We start from the raw sequence: 21,271 nt of genomic DNA on the forward strand, positions 1-21,271 counted from the left end.
GAACAAAAGAATGATTATATTGAGGCAAAACAAAATGCTACTACAAATCCAATGGATCTATGATGAAATCAAAGAGGAAATTAAAAAATACCTTGAGGCAAATGGTAATGAAAACACTGATTAAAAAACCTATTGGGTTCAGCAAAAGCAGTTCATAGAGGAAGATGCATAGTGATATAGGTCTTCCTCAAAAAACAAGAAAAATCTCAAACTAACCTATCATCTAAAATAATTAGAAAAAGAACAAACAAAATCTAACATCAGCAGAAAGAAGGAAATAAAAATCAAAGAGTAAATGAATAAAATGGAGATTAGAAAAACAATAATAAAGCATCACCAAAACCAAGAGCTGGTTCTTTGAAAGAGTAAACAAAAATCAGTAAACCTCTGGCCAATATTGCCAAGAAGAAAAGAGATAGGGCCCAAATAAACAAAATAAGAAATTACAGAGGAGAAATAACAACTGACAATAACAACAACAATATAACCATAAGGAAATACTATGGACAATTATTTGCCAACAATGACCCAGATAACTACAATAGTGTGATCACTCACCTAGAGCCAGACATCCTGGAATGTGAAGTCAAGTGGGCCTTAAGAAGCATAACTATGAACAAAACTAGTGGAGTTTATGGAATTCCAATTGAACTATTTCAAATCCTAAAAGATGATGCTGTGAAAGTGCTGCACTCAATATACCAGCAAATTTGGAAAACTCAGCAGTGGCCACAGGGCTGGAAAAGGTCAGTTTTCATCCCAGTCCCAAAGAAAAGCAATGCCAAAGAATGCTCAAACTACTGCACTGTTGCACTCATCTCACACGCTAGCAAAGTAATGCTCAAAATTCTCTAAGCCAGGCTTCAGCAATACGTGAACCGTGAACTTCCAGATGTTCAAGCTGGTTTTAAAAAGGCAGAGGAACCAGAGATCTAATTGCCAACATCCGATGGATCACCAAAAAAACAAGAGTTCCAGAAAAACATCTTTAAAACACCTCTAAAAGTCTGTTTTATTGACTATGCCAAAGTCTTTGACTTTGTGGATCACAACAAACTGTGGAAAATTCTGAAAGATGGGACTACCATACTACCTGACCTGCCTCCTGAGAAATCGGTATGCAGGTCAAGAAGCAACAGTTAGAACTGGACATGAAACAACCGACTGGTTCCAAATTGGGAAAGGAGTACATCAAAGGCTGTATATTGTCACCCTGCTTATTTAACTTATATGCAGAGTACATCTTGAGAAATGCTGGATTGGATGAAGCACAAGCTGGAATCAAGATTGCTGGGAAGAATATGAACAATCTCAGATATGCAGACAATATCATTCTAATGGCAGAAAGCAAAGAAGAACTAAAGAGCCTCTTGATGAAAGTGAAAGAGGAGAGTGAAAAAGTTGGCTTAAAACCCAACATTCAGAAAATTAAGATCATTGCATCTGATCTCATAACTTCATGGCAAATAGATGGGGAAACAATGGAAACAGTGAGAGACTTTATTTTGGGGGGCTCCAAAATCACTGCAGATGGTGAATGCAGCCATGAAATTAAAAGACGCTTGCTCCTTGGAAGAAAAGTTATGACCAACCTAGACAGCATATTATAAGCAGAGACATTACTTTGCCAACAAAGGTCTGTCTAGTCAAAGCTATGGTTTCTCCAGTAGTCATGCATGGATGTGAGAGTTGGACTATAAAGAAAGCTGTGCACCAAAGAATTGATCCTTTCAAACTGTGATGCTGGAGAAGACTCCTAAGAGTCCCTTGGACTGAAAGGATATTCAACCAGTCCATCCTAAAGGAAATCAGTCCTGAATATTCATTGGAAGGTGTGATGCTGAAGCTGAAATTCCAATACTTTGGCCACCTGATGCGAAGAACTGACTCATTTGAAAAGACCCTAATGCTGGGAGAGATTGAAGGCAGGAGGAGAAGAGGATGACAGAGGATGAGATGGTTGGATGGCATCACCGACTCAATGGACATGTGTTTGAGTAAACTCCAGGAGTTGGTGATGGACCTGGCATGCTGCAATCCATGGAGTTGCAAAGAGTCGGGCACAACTGAGTGGCTGAACTGAACTGAACTGAACTGAATAATATACAGCACATGATAATAATCAGAACTTCTGGGTAAAATTTCAAACAATATCAGATAATGAATTATTCATCTTACTTTCTGGATTAAAATAAGTCAGAGATAATAAAGCTTTGCTTTTATACAATTAAAGATTAGAAGGAAAGATGATAGGCCTTTATGTGTTTGGTTATACCTTTAATGAAGAATTATTATTTCTGTTCAAACAATCATATCTTTCAAATAGAGATCATATTTTTAGTTAAACATTCCATGAATGAGACTCTTTATTTATTTATCATTTTCAAATGTAGGTATCAACCTTCCAAATGGTGAACATTCTATCTTTGCATATTTTGTGGATATACAGCAATGTGAATTTATACCATGGTCAGAATTACTTCCTAATATTCAGACACTAATACAAAGAGGTAAGAATTATTTTAAGAGCTATGCTCTAATTTCTCTAAAGTATTGACATTATTTTATATATAAAAGTGGTTATATCAGGACTGAGGACTGATGTATTCCAAGTCTGTTCAGGAACTCATTTGGATCTGTTTACAAAATAGTCTTTAAAAAATAACCTGTTAATATAGCTTTCTGAGCAAATTTAAATGTATTAGTATTTGATTGAGACTTGTACATTTTTAAATTTTAGTTAACTAAAAATCTTGCTAGTGGAAGTGCTCAATATTTTAATTAGCATGATTATTGAAAGGAAAAAAGGGAAAGGAACTCTTCTAGAACAAGTAAAACATATATGTAGCATTTCAATTGTAAAGGAACTTGCTAAGTAAAAATGAATAATCATAGTTGGACAAATATGCATATGTGCTAAATCTTTTTTATTCACAATCTTCTATGCATAGAAGAAAAAGATAACAAAATTGTTGTACTTCGAGAGTTTAGTTGGAATTGACGTAGGAGCTTAATATGGACTAATGCTTCATGTAGATTTCTTGCAAATATAAAAAATTCAATGAATGCAAATTGAACTTAATTACTTTGAAATGAGGTTTCTCTCATAGAGAGTTTCATATTTTAGTTATAAGAGTTTTTGACAGAAAACAACCAGAAATCTCAGAAACATGAAGCAACCAGAAAATTCTAAATCTAAATTAATTTCATTGGAAATAACAAGGTTCTATGGTACAATATTTACCACTGTATTACAGTTATTTGAAACCCCAAATTGTGTATCATATGGTAATGCTAATATTGGTCATTTTTATCCTTAGTTTTCAGCATGAAAAAAAGCAACTATCAGTGCACATAACTTAGTGTCTTAGTGTACCATTCCACCCTTACTGGAAACTACAGAGGTGTTTTCTCCAAATCTAAGACATTGCTTCCTCTGGCCCCAACTTACACTAATTGCAGGCAAGGGTTTAGGGGAAACTCAAACTCTCCAAGCTTCCAAACCCAAACTCATAACAGTAATCTTGGTATCACCGTATCATTTTTGATTCACCACTGTATAATGCAAATCAAAAGTCCTGGTGTCAGACCAGGCTACTCTGGTCTCTGGGAAGATAGCACGTTCCAGGGTCAGGAGCACTGTAAATGCATACTCAATTAGATCCAATCTGTTGAATGAAGAGCAGCTTGATTTGGTTCTTGCAGAGAGGTCACTGCAGATCTTGGCGGCAAGGAGCGCACTCCAAGTACATGAAGACAACAGAAGTTCCAAGATTTCTCTCTTCAGAGAAGCTTTGCACCTCCCTTTTTAAACTTTTAATTTTGCTCTGGAAGGACCGATGATGAAGCTGGAGCTCCAATACTTTGGCCACCTAATGCAAAGAGCCTACTCACTGGAAAAGACCTTGATGCTGGGAAAGATTGAAGGCAAAAGGAGAAGGGGGCAGCAGAGGATGAGATTATTAGATAGCATCACCAACTCAATGGACATGAATCTGAGCAAATTCTGGGAGACAGTGAAGGAAAGGGGAGACTGGCATGCTGCAGTCCATGCGGTTGCAAAGACTCGGACATAACTTAGCACCTGAACAATAACAACAAATATATATACATGAAAGTATAGGTACAATTAAGTATTAAAAAATAGGATCAGTTTATTATGTATAAATTAAATCATATCATACATCAATTTTAATCTAAAATGAAAGACTATTTAACATTATTAATTCATAACATTTAAGGATATCGATATCATTTTTCCCATGGTAACCCATAGTATAACAGATTGTTTGAGCATCACACTTCAAAAATTACCTTTTATGATTAAAGTTTTTTTCCCGAAAGCATTTTTTGTTTAAAAAGAGTACCCCTAATCTATAGTCTTTTCATACTGATTATGATGTTCTCGAGGCAAGAATGCTGGAGTGGTTACCATTCCTTCAAGACCTTCTAGAACTAACACCAAAAATAGATGTCCTTTTCATCATAGGGGATTGAAATGCAAAAATAGGAAGTCAAGAGACACCTGGAGTAACAGGCAAGTTTGACCTTGGGGTTCAAAATGAAGCAGGGCAAAGGCTAGCAGAGTTTTGTGAAGAGAACGCACTGGTTATAGCAAACACCTTTCAACAATGTGAGAGGCGACAATAATCATACTGATTATATTCTTTGCAGCTGAAGATAGAGAAGCTCTATACGGTCAGCAAAAATTAGACCTGGGGCTGACTGTGACTCAGATTATGAACTCCTCATTCGATATTCAGGCTTAAATTGAAGAAAGTAGGGGAAACCACTAGGTCATTCAGATATGACCTAAATCAAATCCCTTATGTTTATACAGTGGAGGAGATGAATAGATTCAAGGGATTAGATCAGATGGACAGAGTGCCTGAAGAACTATGAACAGAGGTTCATAACATTGCACAGGAGGTGGTGACCAAAGCCATCCTAAAGAAAAAGAAATTCAAGAAGGCAAAGTGTTTGTCTGAGGAGGCCTTACAATAGCAGAGGAAAGAAGAGAAGCAAAAAACAAGAGAAAAAGGAAAAGGTATACCTAGCTGAATGCAGAGTTCCAGAGAATAGCAAGGAGAGATAAGAAACGCTTCTTATGTGAACAATGCAAAGAAATAAAGGAAAACAATAGAATGGGAATGATATAATGGGAAAGAATAGAGACCTCTTCAAGAAAGTTAGAGATACCAAGGGAACATTTCATGCAAGGATGGGCACAAGAAAGGACAGAAACATCAAGGACCTAACAGAAGTAGAAGAGATTATGAAGTGGCAAGAATATACAGAAAAACTATACAAAAAAGGTGTTAATGATCCAGATAACCATGATGGTGTGGTCACTCACCTAGAGCCAAACATCCTGGAGTATGAAGTCAAGTGGGCCTTAGGAAGCATACTACACACAAAGCTAGTGGAGGTGACAGAATTCCAGCGAAGCTATTTAAAATCCTAAAAGATGATGCTATTTAAGTGCTGTACTCAATGTGTCAGCAAATTTGGAAAATTCAGCAATGGCCACAAGACTGGAAAAGGTCAGTTTTCATTCCAATCCCAAAGAAGGGCAATGCCAAAGAATATTCAAACCCATACAAATGCACTAATTTCACATGCTAGCAAGGTAATACTCAAGTACTTCAATCCAGGCCTCAGTAGTGGCCTGGAACTTTCAGATGTACAAGCTGGATTTTAAAAAGGCAGAGGAACCAGTGATCAAATTGCCAACATTTGTGGGATCACAGTGAAAGCAAACGAATTCCAGAAAAACATTTACTTCTGCTTCACTGAAGCAGTACATATGCTAAAGCCTTTGACTGTGTGGATCACAACAAACTGTGAAAAAATCTGAAAGAGATGGGAATCTCTTACCACCAGACCACCTTACTTGCCTCCTGAGGAATCTGTATTCAGGTCAAGAAACAACAGTTAGAACTGGACGTGGAGCAACCGACTGGTTCCAGATTGGGAAAGGAGTACATCAAGGCTGTATATTATCACTCTGCTTATTTAACTTATATGTAGAGTACATCGTGCAAAATGCCAGGTTGGATGAATCACAAGTTGGAATCAACATTGCCAGGAGAAATATGAACAATCTCAGATATGCAGATGATGCCATTCTAATGGCAGAAAGTGAAGAGGAACTAAAGAGTCTCTTGATGAGGGTGAAAGAGGAGAGTGAACAAGCTGGCTTAAAACTCAACATTCAAAAAACTAAGATCATGGCTTCCAGTCTCACCACTTCATGGCAAATAAAAGGGGAAAAAGTGGAAACAGTGACAGATTTTATTTTCCTGGGCTCCCAAATCACTGCGGATGGTGATTGCAGCCATGAAATTAACAGTCGCTTACTCTTTGGAAGGAAAGCTATGACAAACTGAAAGAGCATATTAAAAATCAGAGACATCACTTTGCCAACAAAGGTCCATCTAGTCAAAGCTATGGTTTTTCCAGTAGTCATGTATGGATGTGAGAGTTGGACCATAAAAAAGGTTGGGCACAAGAATTGATGCTTTGAACTGCGGTGCTGAAGAAGACTCTTGAGAGTCCCTTGCACAACAAGGAAATCAAACCAGTCAATACTAAAAGAAATCAACCCTGAGTATTCACTAGAAAGACCATTGCTGAAGCTGAAGCTCCAATACTTTGGCCGCCTGATGCGAAGAACCAACTCACTGGAAAAGACTCTGAGGCTGGGAAAGATTGAAGGTAGGAGAACTGGGCAACAGAGAATAAGATGGTTGGATAGCATCATTAACACAATGGACATGAGTTTGAGCAAACTCCAGGAGATAGTGAAGGACAGGGAAGCCTGGTGTGCTGCCGTCCATTGGGTTGCAAACAGTCGGACATGCCTTAGCAACTGCAACAACAAATCTGTGGTCACCAAGGATGTATTCTGAACCTCAACATTCATTAATATTCAATAAATATTTATTCATTTTTATTAATAAAGCAATTTCCAGTGAATCCTGAGTGGGGATATAGGAAAACATATTATGTTTCCTTCTTCAATAACAAGATGGAATAATAGGATTTTCATGGTGGCAAAGTTAATAGTAATATTAGACAATTTGGGACTATTATGCTAAGTTGATCCTACCTTTCTTTCCATATTCCTCTTATGTTAATACCTTGTGTGGCGTAAACTGCTTCTTGTCAATCATCTCCACGCTTTCCTGTCTCTCTGTGAATAAAGTATTCATGTGGTCAACTGGTTTTCCAATTAAACCTTCCTTGCAGCTAAATAACCCAGTTTTAGACAATGAAATGTGAACAGAAGTGAATAATGGCACAAGGAGATGGTGGGATGAATTGAGGAAATAGCCTTGAAATATGTACATTAACATGTGTAAAAGAGATAGCTAGTGGAATGTTGCTATATAATACAGAGAGCTCAGCCCAGTGCTCTGTGACAACTTAGAAGGGTGAGATGGGGGGAAGTGGGAGGGAGGTTCAAGAGGGAGGGAATATATATATACTTATGGCTGATTTGTGTCATTGTACAGCAGAAACCAAGACTCACTGTAAAGCAATTATCCTCCTATTTAAAAAAGAAAAGAATGTATTAATATTAGTGTTTTCTGAGATGCAAATTCGGCTTCTGAGTTGCAAATATGGTGGCAGGGCCTAAATAACCATCTGGGACCTAGATATGGGAAGTGCATGTTAACAATGGCAAAAAAAAGATGAAAGAAGCCAAGTGTGGGTTCCTGATACTGCAGTGCTTACATATAAGCCCTGGACTGTTTTGTAAGAGAAGAATAAAATTCCACCTTTGAAACACCATTGTTATATTTGTATCCTTACTAGAGCAGACAGAACTTGTATCATAATTAATATAGAATTTAGTACCTATAAATAAGGCAGTAACTTGAAAAAATCGTGATACCTGACACTAACTTAAAAGGCAGATGTTGGCAGCAAAGACTCAGTGTAGAAGTCTTGCTTGAATGCTCATGACTCCTGTTATGCCATGGCTAACCACTTGGCAAAACTGCTACCTGTTATATCTTGGAAGCAAATCACATGCTTACCAAACCTGTTGTTCAGTCATTAAGTTGTGTATTACAAAAGGCTAATTTTTTAAATATGTAAGTAGCTTCTACAGTTCAAAATAAAAGACCAGGTGCCCATTTTCTGTGAAAAAAAACGGATAAAGAATATAAATAAATAGTTCATAGAAAAACAAATGGCTCTGAGATATAAAGAGTTGACTCATAATAAAAGAAATTCAAAATAAACTAGAATTAGATACATTTTTTTCACCTATAATATTGATGAGGATCAAAAAGTTTGATACTTTTGGCAAAGGGGTAAGGCCTCAAAGACTTTCAAACATTAGAGGACAATTTGTCAATATCTATCGAAATTATAAATTATATGTAAGTTTATAGTGACCCACCAACTCTACTTAGAAGAAATTATTTGACATATGTCCAAAAATGACATTAACTTAGCTTTATTTGTAATAGCAAAAGATTGGAAATGCCATAAATATCTATTACTGGAGCTTTGGTGACTATTTTATTATATATTCATTAAATGCAATGTTAATCAGAAAAAAGTCTTTAAGGTTAAAGAAGAATCTCTAAAATTACACTAAACTTTTTAAAAATTGCAGAAATGTATCCACATATTGGGAATTAGGTAATTAACTAGGACATAGGTATGAGAAAGAGACCATGTATGTATACCTTTGCATACCATAGTTTTGAAATGTGTACCATGTGAATGTATTAATTTTTAATTTAAAAAGGGGTAAAATGAAAGATGAGGAAGTGAGGCTATGTAGTATTTAACCCTTTTGAGGGTTTTGGCTGTGTAATAGGAGGCTATGGGATCAAGAGAGATTTGGTTTCATTTGGGGTGTGTGTGTGTGTGTGTGTGCATTTTATTTCACATGAAATTGGCCATATTCACCTGATTTTTACTAAGAAAAATATCAATTTCATATGGTTCAATCACTAAAAAGATTGGTGATACTAGCACATATATGTTTATACAATGGAAAATTCCAATAGAAAGGAGAGACTGATAGGGATGAGGGGGAAGGATTACCGAAGAAGTGATGTTCTTTAAAAAAGGATTGCAGGAGTCTTTGGCAGGAGAGTTACTTTCATTTTTACTGAAGGGAAAGTAGAGGAGACACTTACATTGCATATGAGGGCATTTGAGTGTGTTTGGTGGTAGAAAAAATCAGAGTTTGTATGTGGTGGACTTAGAAATGTGTGTTGTGAGTTCACCAGCCTAAAGTATGAATGAAAGGGAAATTTTCTGAGATCAGCAGAGGCACCCAGGCACTTGCAACAATAGTGGCTTATATGTATATATTTAAATTGTTTTATAATGTATAGACTTTTCCAGAAAGTATTTAGTATCTAAAAGATGAAATTAACATTTAGTCATAGGTCATTTAAAACTTTAAAAAAAAATTTTAACAGGAACTTCAATACTAGCTGATTCTCAAGGATCCAGTGAAAACCTCTTGAAGATGACAGAATGTGGAGAGAGTATTAATTATATTGCTACCAGAGACACAACATGCCTTTCTTTTCTTGTTAGCCTTCTTTTAAAGAATTCCTGCCCAGTACTTCTCACAGGTATTAAAAATATTTAAATATAATTTCAGAGTTAGGAAGAGCTTAATCATTATGTAGTCCAAGCATTTTATTTTACAAGTGGGAAAAAATATGCCCTGAAAAGGTTTAGTACCTCTTTCAATATACATTCTTACTAACAGTGTACAAATGCCCATTTCCCCAGGTTTGCCAATTTTTGCTGTTTAGTCTCTAAGTTGCGTTTGACTCTTTGCGACCACATGGACTGTAGTCTGCCAGGTTGCTCTGTCCATGGGATTTCCCAGTCAAGAATATTGGAATGGGTTGCCATTTCCTTCTCCAGGGGATCTTCCCTACCCAGGGATCGAACACACATCTCTTGCATTGCAGGCAGATTCTTCATTGCTGAGCCACCAGGGAAACCCTGTTTGCCAATACAGAACATTATAAATCTTTTTCCTCTTTTCATTACCTTCAAGGCAAATTCCAGAAGTAGAACTATTGGATTAATATAAATATGACCTACATAGCCTCTGGGCTAAGGTCCTTAGAGGACCATTGGCACCATTGATTGATTTACTTCAGTTTAAACACATAACTACATGCAAGTCAAAAATAAAAAGAAACTGCCTGATTAAAAAAAAAAAAAGTGTACACATAATTCTTCAGCCCATTGTTAAAATATTTCAACCCTTTACCATTATCAAAGGAGAAATTCAATACAGATTCTGCTCTTTCTTAACATTTATTTCAACCCATTCAGTTATCTTTTCTAAGTTGTGTTGCCTTTCACCAAAGTCATTAATATCACTTTCCCAGTTCTGTATTCAAAGTATGCAGGCAAAATGAAGCTGAAACTCTCAGATAATCCATACCTTGCCTTCAGTTTGGTCAAAGGAAATTGTTAGTTTTGCTTAATATTTGGTAAATTATAGAGTCATAATTTTCTGTTCTGTTGCAGTAAATCGCTAGTTATCAAATTTGTCTCCCAGATTGGATTGGCAAAAAATTTTCAGGAAAACTAATTTCATGTAGTAGTTCTGCTGTGCTGTAAGCAAAAAGATTTGCCATAGATGTAAATGAACATTAGATAAAAGATGATTAACTCCTAATCTTTTCTTTTTTAAAAGATGTAAATAATTCAAATGATTTTGAGAGGTTTACATACTACCTTGTTCACCCATTCTTAACCACATTTTTTTTAATGAAAGAGCAAAAATACAGTTTTCATGCAATTCTCAAATATCAAGTGTTATTGTTTCATTTTAATATGTTAGCATCTACTCATTTTCTTGTATATAAATTTAGCCTAACATATTTTTTCCCTTAGGAGACTTTGGAGTTGGAAAAACCGCTGCCATTAATCAAATGCTTGAAAAGTTAGAGGGCTCAGGAGCACTTGATGTGAAATATGGATCAATTTTAGGAGAAGTCCTATTATATAATGAAATTAAAAAATCAAGGTTGTATACATTAAACTCTAAATTTGATTTGTCTGGTAAAAACATAGTTTGCCCTAATGTATAAATGTACCTTATTTTAAAGAAGCAAACCTGTTATGTGAAAATACAGAATCATTCAAAAGAGAAGTGAGAAGAAAATCTCTACTTTTCTAGAGTATTAACAACTAGATTAATTTCTTTAAGTGAAAATTTCTTACATTTATTTTAAATAAAAAACTAAATTTAAGATCTCAGTTTGTTCTACATAACAATGTACAATTACAAGCTATTTTCCTTCCTGGAAAAATGCAACTAAAACATACAAATACGACGTTGTATATATCTGGGGTTTGTGTTTTTGTTTTTTGCATTAAAAATAAATTTCCTTCTTATCAAACATAAAAAGTATTCTTTACAAAGAACTTTGTCATTCTGTGTGTCTCTTCCTGAGGGAAAAAAAGGAATGAAAAAGAAATCTAAATTGTGCAAATAAAGATTATAAGTGTTTCAAGTTGATTCTGATTCTGTTAAAATACTAGAGAAGCCCAACATTGTTTGAATTGAATAAGAAACTGTAATTGTGGAGAGATTCATATTGGACCTTTCCTCTAATCATGAATCTAATATGTCCAATGACCTGTGTCACATGTATACTTAGATATCTCCTGAACATCTCTACATTAACATAGCCAAAGTGTTACTCTTAATTTCTCTTCCAAATCAATTCTTCCTCCAGTGTGTCTCGCTGCAATAAATGAGACCAGTTATTCAAGCCTGAAACCTACAAATCATCTTTGAATTCTCCCTTTTCGCCTCACCTGCCCATCCCCAATAACCTGTCTGATTCCTCCCAACCCTTGTATCCCCATTTTCCTCTGCTGCATAGCCAGTCTTCTATTAGTCAAGTCTGTGCTGTCTTCAAAATACATCTGAATTCCTCTGCTTCTTTTTATTCAATGTCACTTTTAGTCCAAGTCACCATCATCTATTTCTCACACTGATGATTTTGGAATATTAATAGTATCCTTCTACACCTAAATAAGGCCTTAAAAAAGCAGAGAAATAATTTTTGAAGCATTTAATACAATAAGAATCTTTCCTTATCTGAATTATGATAATCAAGAATAATGGAGTCTGAAAAAATTGATTTTACTATATGTTCAGTATTTAAACTGAAGTGACCATAAAGAAAGATAACATTAAAAAAGAAACCGCTGAAGACAAAACCAAAATAAAGGTGAATGGGCCTTTTGTTGAGTGAGCAATAAGGCAAAATGCATTTTATAAAGGGACAAGAGAGTTAATAGCTTACCATCCATAGAAAATATCCTATCGATCCTATCGCCTGGCATTTTAACAATTTGTTCAGTTTGTTTTTAAGAGTAAGCCCATGTTTTGTTAAATTCGAGTATCACTTCTAATAGTAACTAATTTTATCTTTCTAAGTGTGAACAGGAAAAAGTTTATAGTTGTTTCCTAGTAGGCAGTAAGAGTAAAATCAGCCAAACCCTGATAGTTTCATTATATTTTGTTCAATTGGATACTATGGTAAATAAACTAATTTTGAATCCTTAAAACATTTTATTCCAATAGCTTCAAACAGAATATCAGCATCTTGCTTTCTGAAACTCATAAGACAGCAACTGGAGGACTAGGTATGTATTACAGTAGTTTTTAAATCTTCCTATCTCAATCATATGCATGTCATTTCATATACTGTCAAATAGCTCAGAATAAAATTTTGAATTTTTAGTTTAAAATTTAAAATCTGAGAAACATCCTCTATCATCTCAAACTCTTCCACCCTACTTGAAAGCTAGAAAGAATGCTTATGGTAGAGGGGTACTAAAACTGCTTACCAGAAAGCCGGTATCCTGGCTCATCAGTAGAAACAGACTAAGTCTAGAAGTAACTGAAAGCAATATTTGTCTATCCTGCTCTTTAATGCTTTTAGAAATACTGCAGTAGAAAAGTTGTGATTCTATAGCTGTTCTCAAATCGAGTTTCAGGAGCCTCAGCCTTAAAAATCTGATTTAGTAGTGTGGGGAGCAACAGCTCTGTTCTGAAGAGGAAAAGATGGGTGGTCCAGAGAGAGCTATAGAATGAGAATGGGAGTCTGGCCCCCAAATTCCTGCCAGAAGAGTTGTTTGGTTTTGTTTTTACCAAAATAATCATCCATCCCAAATAATCCTTCTAGATGATGCTCACTCAAGGAACGTGTCCTAATTTCAGTGCCTACATTCTGCTTTTAGAGTTTCGTGTGTAATTTTGTTATAATATAGTATGTTGGAAATCTAAATATTTTAAAAGCAGAGAAAGTTATATGTGTGCATTGTGCATAAATAAAAAGAGGGTTTTATGAGTTTTCATGGGTTTCCCAGGCGGCTCAGTAGTAAAGAATCCGCCTGCCAATGTAGGAGATGCAGGCTCGATCCCTGGGGCAGGAAGATTCCTTAGAGTGGGAAATGGCAACCCACTCCAGTATTCTTGCCTGAGAAATCCCATGGACAAAGGAACCCAGAAGGCTATACAGTCTGTGGGCTTGCAAAGAAACACTCTCAACCACACAAAAGTAAGGAAATACTTGGAAACATTTTGTAGTTGGTATTTCTTCTCTCACTGAAATGTCCTCAGAGTAATTTCTTGAAAAGGACAATAGTAGAGTAAAATTATGTGATTTTTATATTTTTAATAACTTAGTAAAGCACAAATATTCTGAAACTATTCTAACTTGACCTTTTTCTATATGTGGTGTCATAGATAAGATTACTAAAAAGGCAGAAGATAAAACTGGTGAAAGTTCATTTAAAAATGGTAATAAAGGAATTATAGTCTCTGCAATAAATTTTAACATCAATACGTCAGCTGCCCAAACTAAGGAGATGATTCTTAAGAAGTTAGTAAGAAGATCTAAAGACTCTCTTGGAGCACCAAAAAACAATAGGGTAAAACATCTCCCATACCTGTTGACTAATATGCTTATACTACTCAAGTGATAGTGACTTATTTTAATTAATACTAATATATGGGGAAAGACAAGTGTAACTATACTCCTGAACATTACTAGAAAATTCACTTTATAATGGAAACTTTGGTTTCCAGATCAACATAACTCCATTTACAACATGAAGAATTGTACTGATTCAGAATTATTAAGGCCTAAAGAAGCTGCTGGAATCTGAATTAAATGTGAGCAGACAAGGCCAGAAAATGCGTTAGATGTCAGTGACCTTTTACTGTATATGTCAGCACATTTTTTTTTCCAAAAGAAAGGGAGAGAACTTTGTGATATTCACAGCATCAAGGAAAGGGACTAAGAGAATAGCTTGGTAATAACTCGGACAACTCCTACTTTCTTGAAGTGGTACTGGGCGTTCCTTATTTTTATCGTCAGTCTGCTTGGTGCATTACTAACTGTCCACTTGTTGAACCAAACCCTCTGTCACAACTGAAATTTACAATCAGTGGTTCCAGTCATTTCCTAAAATAAGCTGAAGGTCAAAATTCAGGATTGATTAGTAAGAAAATCACATGGGGGCCCTTAAGAACCCGTGAGTTTAGCCCCTGTGCCCATCAATTTCGAGAGCTTTCAAGGGTTTGATTCAGATTTCCCTTCCTTAATTTTAACTGAAGATTTAGATAAACTTTATGACTCTTTACTTAATTGGCTATATCCTAAGGATTTTGAAAGGAGTAATAATTGGTCAACCTAATCACAGCAATGAAAAATGCAAGTAGGCGAAATTTTGGTCAAATTGGTTTACCTATAATTACCCAGTTTGTGATAGAGGGCAAACAGAGTATCTTACCCAAAAAAAGATGATATTGATATGATAGTTACAAATTAAGTAATTAGATAATTCAAAATAAATGGCTGTCTATATTTTTTAAATCTTGTTTTACAAAAATAAATGCAATCAAAAGGGGCTAATTCATGAAGAGATAGTTAATACAATCAGTACACTTAAATGCATAATAGTTTCAAGGGTAGAAAGTAACACAGGTTTAAAAGCTGGAAATGTGCCTGACTTTCCTGCTGGTTGCCCCCGACAACAGCATTTGCAGCAGAATTTCAAATTTTTAGTTACAGATAACAATTTTGTTCCTAAATCAGGATACATGTTAAATAAATGATGAAATACCTAAAACAGTGCATTGCCAATAGCAGGCATGCAATAGGTAAATGCTGCATGAATAATATCCATGTTCCTGTAGCCAATAGCCTTGATAAGATTACTTTGTCCACCATCAAATACATTTCTAACTATAATTAGATATAATTATTGGAAGTCTGTAGAGAATGAGTAGAGTTTCCACTATTTTGATAGATTACTGTTTTCTAAAGTCATATCTTCAAAATAGAATTTGATCATCTGCTTTTTTTTTTTTTAATTTTTTTTTTATTAGTTGGAGGCTAATTACTTCACAACATTTCAGTGGGTTTTGTCATACAATGACATGAATCAGCCATTGAGTTACACGTATTCCCCATCCCGATCCCCCCTCCCACCTCCCTCTCCACCCGACTCCTCTGGGTCCTCCCAGTACACCAGGCCCGAGCACTTGTCTCATGCATCCCACCTGGGCTGGTGATCTGTTTCACCATAGATAATATACATGCTGTTCTTTTGAAACATCCCACCCTCACCTTCTCCCACAGAGTTCAAAAGTCTGTTCTGTACTTCTGTGTCTCTTTTTCTGTTTTGCATATAGGGTTATCGTTACCATCTTTCCAAATTCCATATATACGTGTTAGTATACTGTAATGTTCTTTATCTTTCTGACTTACTTCACTCTGTATAATGGGCTCCAGTTTCATCCATCTCATTAGAACTGATTCAAATGAATTCTTTTTAACAGCTGAGTAATATTCCATGCTGTATATGTACACATCATTACATATAATTTTCTTCCTAGCATATTCTTAGCATAGCATATTTAATATTCCTAATTCATAAATCAAGTTTAATATATTTTTTAAAACCTTTTGTCTTCTTTAAGATTGTAATTTTTATTGATGATCTGAATATGCCAGAATCAGATATGTATGAAGCACAGCCACCGCTGGAGTTAATCAGACAATTATTAGATATGGGAGGAATTTATGATACTGAAAAAATTGCATGGAAGGTACAGTTTATACTGAGATTTTCTTCATGTTAAATGTGGTTACTTAACAATAAGTTCAATATTTCTAACAATGTTGAGTGAGTTAAGCAAGATATTTAGAAAATCTAGTCAGATAGACATAAAGTCGAGATCTTAATTTAACAATTGTAATTACATCTTGCAATTCAGCACAAGCCTATGGGTTCATAGAAATTCTACTTTTAGTAGGATTAAATCTTAATAAAAATTGCAAGTGTGTCCTATAGGTTTGGTTTCTGAGTCAAAAAAATGCTCACTATTGTTAAACACATTAATAGTTATTCAAATTTTTCAGTGCCTCAGCAACTATTGCATATAAGAAAAACTAATGAAAATGTGGCTTAAGAAATACATTTTTAATCTCTGTGTAAGACTATTCCGCATCTTTATTTTCAAGAACATAAAGGATTTTCAGACCTTATTTACAAGGTCAAAAAAATTCCAAACAGATATTTTTATGTAATTATCTTTGCTTCATCGAACTCAATCAGAAGGGTTTAATGTTTTAAAAAGTAAATGAACTTTTCTCCTTATTTGGTTCCTTTGCTGGAAACCCTGGTTTCTAGAACCAACTTTATCATTTCAACTTCCTGGGCCTGTTTCCTCATCTGTAAAATTAAATGGTTGTTTCATGTCTCAGATAAACTTAGGCCTAGGATCCTGGCTGACATACACTTGTTGGTGAGTGACATCAACTCAGATACCACTCAAACTGTCTAAATCAATCATCAACCCAAGGCAGAGACAATGGAGATGCAACCCCCCAGGAAGAATCCAGGAGACTGGGATAAAAAGAAGGCAAGAAATGGGTGTGAAATGAACAACCTAAAGAATTTTCTTGAAGTGACATGAAAATAATGGTATTTCTAAGGTCTTGGGAATGAACATATGCAGGAAAAAAAAAAAAACTGAAAATGCCCCATCATGCGTAAACTATATTATTTCATTATGATTCCAGGTTTACAATGCCATGTTGTAATATGTCAAAATACTATGTAAGCAGTCAAACTTCTTCTCACCCAGCTAATCATATCTTTTCTACAGACACATTCACCAGGCTTTTCTCCTCATTTCTCACTTATTACCAGAATCCTTTTCACTAGCCTCAGTAACATGTTCTTTATTTTCTAATGACTGGTTTTTAAGGGGAAAAAAAATAGGCTATTTCCAAATGACATTTAGAAGGCCTCCTAGAAGTAACATGTCTTGGAATTATATTTAGTCTGGGTTACTTCTTTTATTTATTTTTTTTTTTTTGACGGTGACAAGGCTTTCATTTCCTCCTAACTAAGAAGGCTGGGGCACTTTGTCCTCTGGCCAGCAACACTGTCCAGCATCATTCCATCCTCTGTGCTCTTAGACCGGTGCCCCAGACCCTTCTCCAGTCCATACTTCCTCCCCTGCCCCAGAGAGACAGAATCTGGCCTCTTCACTCAGCCTTCCCCATCCCCATTCCATCCCCACACATGTTTTTTTTTTTTTTTTTCCCAGTGGGTTTTGTCATACGTTGATATGAATCAGCCATAGAGTTACACGTATTTCCCATCCCGATCCCCCCTCCCACCTCCCTCTCCACCGGATTCCTCTGGGTCTTCCCAGTGCACCAGGCCCGAGCACTTGACTCATGCATCTCTGGGTTACTTCTTATATGCAGAGTACATCATGCAAAATGCTGGGCTGTACTCTGACATTACAGTTTCACAAGCTGGAATCAAGATTGCCTGGAGGAATATGAACAACCTCAGATATGCAGATGATACGATTCTAATGACAGAAAGTGAAGAGGCACTGAAGAGCCTCTTGATGATGGTGAAAGAAGAGAGTGAAAAATCTGGCTTAAAATTCCACATTGAAAAAAGTAAGATCATGGCAGCTGTCTCCATTACTTCATGGCAGAGATTGGGAAAGAGTGGAAGCAGTAACAGATTTTACTTTCTTGGACTCCAAAATCACTGCAGATGGTGACTGAAGCCATGAAATTAAAAGGCACTTGCTCCTTGGAAGAAAAGCTGTGACCAACCTAGACAGCATATTAAAAAGCAGAGACATCACTTTGCTGACAAAAGTTTGTATAGTCAAGGCTCTAGTTTTTCCAGTAGTCATGTACATATGTGAGAGTTGGGCTATAAAGAAGGCTGAGCTCTGAAGAACTGACGCTTTTGAACTGTGGTGTTGGAGAAGACTCTTGAGAGTCCCTTGGACAGCAAGGAGATCAAACCAGTCAATCCTAAAGGAAATTGGTCCTGAATATTCATTGGTAGGACTGTTGCTAAAGCTCCAATACTTTGGCCTTCTGATATGAAGAGCCATCTCATTGGGAAACACCTTGATGCTGGGAAACATTGAGGGCAACAGGAGAAAGTGACGACAGAGTGTGAGATGGTTGGATGGCATCATTGACTCAATGGACATGAGTTTAGCAAACTCCAGGATATAGTGAAGGACAGGAAAGCCTGGTATGCTGCAGTCCATGGGGTTTTACAGCGTCAGACACCACTTAACAACCGAACAACAGCAACAACTTCTAAGAAGACAGACTAATACTGTCATTGATAAGGAAGAGTAAAGTGATAAGGTAAGGTGATTAATAAAGACAAGGTGACATTATACCAAAACCTCATATGATTTACCATTTTTAGCATAGACCACCTTTCTGCTGATTTGAATAGTGCAATGACAGCCCCATTTTCACCACATAGGGGCAAGAAAACTCCCACACCTGATGTGGAGGAGGAACTGATGATGGTAGCTTGACATCTACTCAAGAATGAAGAAGAATGTGGTCTTTTCCCACTCTCCACTTTTCCCTTGATTGTAAAACTGTAGCCTACTAAGTTCTGGGTGAGGCATCCTCCTGCCCACCAGCTTATTAACCTCACAAGCATCCTATTCTAATAAATCACTCTTATCTATCACTTTGCCTCTTGTTAAATTCTTTCTGCACTGAGACATAAAGAACCAGAGCTCCTCAGAGCCCCCAACGTGCCTAAACATTAAAAAGCTTTTGTCCTTTTGGAGCTGGGAAATAGATATATATGTTTCACTTTCTATAGATACATTCAGTTCCTCTTCCTTTTTACTCTTCCCACAGAATATCCAAGATCTATCTCTAGTTGCAGCTTGTGTTTTTCCAGTTAGTAGGAGGTATATTAGCCCACGTCTGCTCAAACATTTTTCCATTCTGGTATTGCCTCATCTCCCACAAACTGCCATAAAAACTATTTTCCAGGTAATACATCTAATTTATTTTCTAGTAAAAAACAAATTTATTTCTATAGTATAAGGGGAAATATGAGAAATTAAAACCACTAATACTAAGAGAAAATTCTCTTAAGGGGATGGATTTTTTTCTCTCTGTATTTTCTGGTTTACTATTATAATTTGTCTCTAAATATCAAAAATGTAAGTTATTGTGCATAAGAAACACAGGTGGGGCATGTTTAATGAATGTTTAAAGCAAATTCCAAGTCTTTTTCTCATAGATTCTAATCCAATATATCTGAGATGGAGCTCAGCAATCTGCATTGCCAAGAAGTACACTTGGATTTTTGCTAGTATTTGGTTTTTTTTATTTCCTTATAGAATAAAAAATTGAGAGAAGAAATTCTAAAACATCTTATTAGAAAAATGCCTCAATTTGAAACCTAGTTTGATTAGAAAAATATATCACATGCAAGTTTACTAAATTCTTAAAAACTAATTAAGTCTTTTTCTTTTTTATAACATAAAATTTAAAGATTATTTTTTAAAATCTATGTTTCAAAAAGTACTTAGTAATTCTACAGGTGATCAATAATCTACACTTCAAAAAACCTGGTATAGAATATATACATATACCAATCTTAACTGAGATAATAGTTCTATCACTTTATATTTCTTCTAGTAACACTTCCTGGGCAACAAGGATATGAAAGAATTTTCAGTATACTGGTATTATACACACAGGTGGAGCATCAGTTGCCCCAGAGAACACATAACACAGGCCTCTAAATCTTTCACCAAACTAGGACCAATTGAAACTTTCCTCAGTTCTCAACATCCAGAATGTCTTTGTACTAGTCTGGCATCTGTTTAAAATGAATTCTGATTACTAACATTTTAAACAAAATTGATCTTCCATTATAGCGTATACATCTCCTTTCTAGTAGGGATTAACTAAAAATAGTCTGATCTTAAAAGTTTTGGCAAACTAAATTATAAAATTTCTCTTTAAAGGTTCATTTGGGAATGTATTTCTCTATCAATAATTTCGTACCAGAAGTTCAGAAAACTAAGGATCAAATAATATCTTGCTGTCTAGCTGTATACTATCAAGTATGTCAGACTATGTTACCAACTCCAATGAAATGTCACTACATGTTTAATCTTCGAGATATATTTAAGGTTTGTTTTAAAATTTCATTCTCTAACTTAAGTTTAAAATTCAACTTGAGAAAATGCAATTTTACTGAACTAACTTGCTCTCCATTTCCCTGCTCACTGATACTGTCAACACTTAATTGTTAGAAGGGGAAAAACAGAGCAATTCAAGTTGATTAGTTTTGCTGTTAGCAGCTTATCCTATAAGCCGGTTAAAAAGAATCATTAAAGTAATTCCATGCAGAGAATTCAATGATGAAACCTCTAAGACTGTTAAAAAGTAAAGCCAATCTACTGACACCAGGTTGTGGTGAATGAAAGTTCAGTGTTTGTTGTAAGGCACCATACAAGGAATCTGAGACAACTAGTGCTCAAGCAGCTCCAACTCCCCAGAGGGTTTCAGCGAAGGACTTTTAAGGACCAAGTGAGGGAGGGAGTAATAGGGTCTATGATCAGCTCGTGCACAATGCTCTAATTGGTTGATGGTGAGGTAACCGGGCCAGGTCACAGGGGTTTGCATTATCAATCCTTAGGCTCCAATAGGTCTGGGGCCTATGTTCTCCTATCAGTAGTAAATTATTCAGTTTGGTGGGGGTTTTAGCATCTGTATAAAAATTCAAGAATTGCGCATCTAGGTACTTCAAAGAGGAGCTAAAGCCGAGAATATGAGGGAGGGGTCTGTCCCCATGAGGGGATGTACTGGGTAAGATTCTCATCAGGGAAAGAAGTGACGAGGCTATAACATACATTTTG

The 21,271-nt window shown here is 35.8% G+C and overlaps 1 protein-coding gene across 1 annotated transcript in view; it reads left to right on the top strand.

Annotated features, from left to right (window-relative positions):
- Window positions 1–21,271, top strand: part of DNAH14 (dynein axonemal heavy chain 14) — a 324,938-nt gene that overhangs the window by 176,871 nt on the left and 126,796 nt on the right. The window contains exons 35-42 of the mRNA XM_065937125.1: window positions 2,394–2,510; window positions 9,453–9,611; window positions 10,900–11,035; window positions 12,605–12,666; window positions 13,772–13,956; window positions 16,013–16,141; window positions 19,251–19,388; window positions 20,375–20,542. Coding sequence (XP_065793197.1) covers window positions 2,394–2,510; window positions 9,453–9,611; window positions 10,900–11,035; window positions 12,605–12,666; window positions 13,772–13,956; window positions 16,013–16,141; window positions 19,251–19,388; window positions 20,375–20,542 — 1,094 coding nt within the window. The remainder of the gene's footprint in view (window positions 1–2,393; window positions 2,511–9,452; window positions 9,612–10,899; window positions 11,036–12,604; window positions 12,667–13,771; window positions 13,957–16,012; window positions 16,142–19,250; window positions 19,389–20,374; window positions 20,543–21,271) is intronic.

The sequence above is a fragment of the Muntiacus reevesi genome, chromosome 5 (genome assembly GCF_963930625.1).
Source record: "Muntiacus reevesi chromosome 5, mMunRee1.1, whole genome shotgun sequence".
In the NCBI taxonomy this organism is placed as follows: Eukaryota; Metazoa; Chordata; class Mammalia; order Artiodactyla; family Cervidae; genus Muntiacus; species Muntiacus reevesi.